Source organism: Gavialis gangeticus, unplaced genomic scaffold (genome assembly GCF_001723915.1).
Source record: "Gavialis gangeticus isolate Ggan-Ray unplaced genomic scaffold, GavGan_comp1, whole genome shotgun sequence".
Taxonomy (NCBI): Eukaryota; Metazoa; Chordata; order Crocodylia; family Gavialidae; genus Gavialis; species Gavialis gangeticus.
Genome location: NW_017729022.1, coordinates 92155624 through 92161623, shown reverse-complemented (window position 1 = coordinate 92161623; position 6000 = coordinate 92155624). Strand labels below are relative to the sequence as shown.

General features: G+C 40.9%; 1 protein-coding gene across 5 annotated transcripts in view; it reads right to left on the bottom strand.

The window, feature by feature from the left end:
* PLEKHA5 (pleckstrin homology domain containing A5) overlaps window positions 1-6000 on the bottom strand; it is a 157280-nt gene that overhangs the window by 48764 nt on the left and 102516 nt on the right. Inside the window, exon 13 of one of the 5 annotated variants that reach the window (XM_019515613.1) lies at window positions 1306-1391. The exons of the other annotated variants lie outside the window; for them this stretch is intronic. Within the exon in view, the coding sequence (XP_019371158.1) occupies window positions 1306-1391 (86 nt within the window). The remainder of the gene's footprint in view (window positions 1-1305; window positions 1392-6000) is intronic. 5 annotated transcript variants of the gene reach the window in all.

Here is a 6000-nt window from a genome sequence, read left to right as displayed (position 1 = left end):
TTTTTTTTTTTTTTTTTAAACTCATTTATTTAAGGCCTGAAGGCACCCTCACTCTCCCACTCCAATCCCAGAACCTTCCTTCAAGATTCCATATTAAGATTTCCTTTTTGGCACATGTAGGTGGAAGACATTTTCCTAGAAAACTTGGATGTATGTCAGTGTTTCAGTCAAGAGTCTCTAGAGTTTTTAAGCACTTCCTCTTCACCTTAAGGGCAGTTAACAGAATGCCAGATATAATCTACACTGTGGAGCTGATTTATAATATGCTAATTTAAAGCAATACACCCCCCCCCGACCAACATTATAGTGAAATTGCATAAATTTCATCCGTCTATTTTGTGGAGTGAAACTAGTCTCTCCCTTTTAGTCAGGCAACTTTATAACCATGCCCATGCTTGCCTAAGCTCCAAGTTTGAACGAACCGAACAAACATATTCTCTTTTGTCTGGCAGTGAGACATTTTTATACCTCATTACCTGTCAAAATCTCATAATCATTTAGGTAAGAAAAATGATTGGTATGGCTTGGGCTATATTTTTCTTTAAAACAATAATGTTTAAGATACAATAGAAATTGTGCAGCAAAACTCACACGCACATAAAACCTGCAGTGCTGACAGATTTATATTGGCCATGCTCATAAGTCAGTGCAAGTATCAATACTATGTCATATTTCCATTCAGCACATTTCCTCTTCTTGATGCCTCACCAGACCCATGACTGCCATGACTACATATTCTAGAAGTATACACTCTGTTAGGTTTGCTGTGACTTTGTTAACAAACGCTGTATTTTGGATCTACAATCTCCAGATCAAAGCTAGTTTGATCTTTGTTTTCCTCCAAAAGCTAAAAGCTAAATAAGTGCAAACAAAACAATTGTAAATCCACTTCCTAGAATGTAAAAAAAATGCCATAAATAACCAGGTAAACATCATTGGCATGCTTTTGTAATAATCAAAATAAAGAAGCATCTTTTAAAACTAATTGCATAGAACCATGCTAGACAAGTGCTGGAAGCTTGTTGAATACTTAACAAATTTACTGGACATCTAATAAGACATCAACTGGTATAAAATTCTAGACAGAAAGTTATCCAAAAGGGTACACTTAATACTCAATGACAAACGTTCAGCAAAAGCCATGCTAACAATACTGCAGCATTTAATAAAGCATGGATGACTTGTGGTTTTCCAAAATAAATAAGAGAAACACCAATGTTATGGGTAAATCTGAGAAACAACCAAAAACTGTCACTGAAGAAAATTTTCGCAGATGGTAAAGCAATTTCATTCACTTTCCAAGACCTTACTTGCTGGTACAGTTGGGGTCTTAGCGCCGAGTTCTCAATCATAGTGTGAACCATGGTGATTAAAGGTTCATTCTCTTTCATCTATTTCAAATCAGGAGGAGCATACAGCAAACATCAGTTTACAGCATGGCTAGATTTGAAAGACGACACTGTAAATATAGCCTCTATTTTTTTTCTAATAATGCAGTAGTTTACATTTTATCCTATGCTTTTATTGTTTGCATCGTTTAACAAAAATAAACATTTGAAAAACATATGTAACATCAAGTTCATATTGGCAAGACAACACCAGAAGATTTTAAATGTATGAATATTTCATAGAAGCTGCATTATTTCCATTGTGGTTCGTGTTACTAAATCAGTCTAATTAATTCAGATGTTTCACCAAAAAAACCTTAAATTCCAAACGGTAAACATCAGGGAAAAATGGACAAAATACAGAGTGGCCAAACCATGTATGACACTAACACACAAAAAAACCCAGAAAAAACAAAAACCCAAACCAAAACAATCCCCCCCACCAAAGCAGCCAGATTTGCAATAATTTAAAGCACAAACAAATACACTACAAGTAACATCCAAACCCTTATCTGAAAAACCTGTTGATACAGTTTCTCAAGAGCAAAATGTTGACTCTATCCTTCCAATACACATTTTGAGAATCTAAGTCTTCACAGGCATTGAACTGAAGTTTACAATGGTCTATAGCAACATTTCTCAACCCAGGTTGCGACCCAAAAGTGGGTCACAAGATTATTTCTAAGGGTCACAAGCCCGCACCAGAAAAAAGCGTGAAAGCGCGGATTTCCCTTGCAGACTGGCAGTGTTCCAGCTTGCAAGTGGCTGCTGGGGGCACGGCCAGTTCTGGCACTGAGAGAAGGTGGCTGGGTGCCAAGGCTGTGGCAAGGGAGGTGGGGTAGGGCACTGTGGGTCGCACACCAGCAGGGCCAGAGGAATGTAGGTTGGAACAAGTTATTGATCTTGGCAAATGGGTCTCAGTAGGAAAAAGGCTGAGAACTACTGTCTATAATAGCACTTCCCAACCCTAACAGAACAATGCAATTTTGTATCTTGCAGTGTTCTTTCTATATGATAATAAAGTGTGTGAGTGCATGCGTACATACACACACGCTCTTTATTATCATATTAGTCACTGTATTTGCCCAGCTCCTTGTGTGTGGGGGTTTTTTTAAACTGCCTCTGGCACATTTCAGCTAGGTTAGACATTTTTTGCCGTATTTGAACCATAAATAGTATGTGCTTATTGACAGTAGTGCAATTGTTTAAAACAGGTTCTGCAATCAATTAAGAAAGTGTTTGCAGAATCTGGCATTCACAATATTAATACATTAAAATATTAACAAATGTATAAATACATTTTCAATATAAAATATTAATACTTGTAGGCTATATATTAAAAAATAAGTGGCCTAAATTTTCTTATATCAGCATACTGGGAGAGTTCTTAAAAAATTTTTTATACAGGATGCTCGGTCAAGCTGGCCAAGAAATATCTCCTTCTCATAAAAAACTTTGAATAGAGTGGAATTTTGTATGGAAATATTCAGAAGTTTTTAGCTTTTTGTCCAAAATCACAGACATGCATTTTGAAAGAGGTTTTTTTAGGGTTGTGCAAAACAGCACCATTTCATTTGAAATTCAGTTTTGCTGTTTCAAAGGGACAATGTTTTGTTTCGCTGTTTCGAAGCACTGTTTTGTTTCACTTTGTCTGAACCGTTTCACTGTCTTGATGCGTTTCAATGTTTCGCTCATAGGCTATAATAGGGAATCATGAAAATGCCTATAACTTTATCATTTCTTGCCTGATCTGGATGAATATTGCAGGGATAGTACCCCTTCTGAGGGCATGATGCCTGCCAAGTTTCAAGGAGATAGCTGCAGGGGTTTCTAGGAAACTGCACCTCAAATGGTTCAAAGCAAACCCCGTATCACTTGTCAGCAGCAGCAGCCTGCTGTCATCCCACAGGCAGATCTGGGGATCCACGCTCCCCACAAGGGCTGCGGGGCCATGTGGACTCTGCCTGGGGGGTGCGGGCCCCCAGATCTGCATGCAGGATGACAGCAGGCTGCTGCAGCTGGCTGGGACCAGCACTTGGCTCAGCCTGCACTGAGCGCCAGGAAGACTGGTACTGCTGCTGGCCCTAGCCGGCAGAAGCAGCCTGCTATGATCCTGCATGCATATCTGAGGGTTCGCGCCCCTGGGAGGGCTGCGGAGCTGTGCCAGACTCTTTCTGGGGGGAGCAGGCCCCTGGATCTGCACATGGGATGACAGCAGGCTGCTGCAGCCGGCTGGGGCAGCAGCAACACCCGAGTCTGCCCAGAGCAGCCCATGCCGAGTGCCAGGAAGACTGGTGCTGCTGCTGGCTCCAGGCAGCAGCAGCCTGCCGTAATCCCACGCACAGATCCGGGGGCCTGCACTCCCCAGGAAGAGTCCGGCACAGCCCCGCAGCTCTCCGGGGGAGCATGGGCCTCCAGATCTGCATGCACGATGACAGCATGCTGCCACTGCTGGCTGGGGCCAGCTGCAGCACCAGTCTTCCCAGTGTGGGCTATAATTCCATGAAAGGGAATTATCCTCAACTAGACTGCTCTAATTCAGCTCTGCCTTGATGGACTAAACTCCTTCTATATTATTTACTTTTAGCTTAACACTACACCCAAAAATTCAACGTGAAGGTAATTGTTATTCAATAGCAATTTTAATCTTTAATGCCCTTGAGGATCAAATATAGGCAATTAAATATTGTGCCTAGCACTACAAATTACTGATCAAAAAGCCTTCACAAAAGAAACACCCTTATGATTTAATATCCCCAAGAAAAAAAAATATGGCTAACAAACAAATCAGATCTTTAATAATGGTCAAGCAGTGATATGACATGTGTTCCACCTCATTCTGCCATTTTCGTAAACATTAATCCACCCATATACAATTACCTGCAAATATGGTGGTACCACGCAGAGTGCTTCTGATTTTCCCCCTCATTTCCAAAAAATAATTATTTGTCAAATAAATCCGAATCCTCTTATACAGCAACAAAGAAAATATTCTACCCAGCGACTGTGCTGTAAACCACAGGGTGTTTTGTAGCTAGCATGGGCTAAAGGAGATAGAAAGGACATTCCTGTGGATCCTTTTGAACAAATGGTTTCCAGTGAACAATGGAGCTGGATCAGGAAGGTCCTTCTAGTCTTATGTTCCATAACAAAAAAAGTATTTATATAGTGCAAGAGTTGGCAAACTTTTTGGGCAGTGCCAAAAACACCCGCAACCTTGATTTTTAAGATGTTGGTGTGCCACTGGCAGATTGCCAGGGAGTTGCGAGGGATCCAATCCTTGTTGTGGAAGCACATCCCTGGCCCCTTTTCTGCCATTCACTCCAAGACACACGTGCTAAGTAAAATGTCTTTGCATGCCACATTCTGGCACTCATGTCAGGGGTTGCCTACCCCTGATATAGTGTCTTTTATCTAAGGATTTCAGAGTTCTTTACAAATATTAATTGAGACGTTTTGCAAACATAAGCTGAAGTACAAAATGAATTAGTCAGTTGCCTCATGTCACAAAGCAGGGGTGTCAAACATGGCCTGCAGGCTGGATCCAACCTGTGGAGCTGTGTCACATCTGGCTTGCAGGGTTCTTAGAAGGGCTGGGAATTCAGGAGCAGGGTGAGCCACCACTATCCAGGGTACAGAGCCCTGTAGAGGATGTGTGTCAGCAGCAAAGGGTGAGCATCAGTAGTATTAACCATCAGCAGCAAAGGGTATTAACTACTACTCCCTGCAGATGGTCACCTCTGAGGAATTCAGATCCAGCACTGGGGTGGCCAAGTGAGTTTGAGACCCGTCACAGATCAAGGAACAAGAAAAATTCCGAGGAGAATCTACCAGTCGTACCTTTGAACTGCTTGTTATTTCCAATAGACAGCTCTATCTTCCTCCAAACTGGTTTATTTTTACTTTAACTTTTGTACTTGCTTTATATATTTCATTCAATGTTATAAAGCCAAGGAATACAGAGGAACACTGCTAATGTAACTAGACTTTGGCAAATGTCAAGGAACATCAACTAAGAGATTTTTTTCATTCCCTTTCCAAAAGATATTTATCTTTTTTCACTGCCCTCCTAAGCCACATTTTAATATTTTCTTCTGTTTAACAACTTTCTGCACTGGAAAGCTTTAGCATCCATTGTGCTGAGGACATCACTGTTCTGGTCCACTTACTACTCCCACAGTTACAAAGTTCTTCAGGATATCCAAACTACATCTCCCTCATTGCAAAGGCTATTGCTTCTTGTCCTGCCCTCTACAGACAAAGAAAAAGTTTATCACCATCATTCATGCATTTGAAGAACCATAAAACTCCCTTAGTCTCATCTTCAAACTAAATGTTCCCAACTCTAAATCTCTAATCACTCTTAAAGCTCTTCTCTGGCCTCTTCCCACTTCATTCACCTCCTCCTTGGAATTCAGTGCTTAAAACTGGACAGTACTCTGCATGAAGCCTGACCTGGGCTAAATAGAGAGGAAAAACTGCATGGATTTGCCTGTTAATATATTCTTGTGTGTTATTAGCTTTATTTTGCAATAATATTACACTCTTGATTCAGTCAGCTTGTGGTCCACTATAAATCTCAAATCCCTTTCTGCAGTACTGCAAGTTAGGT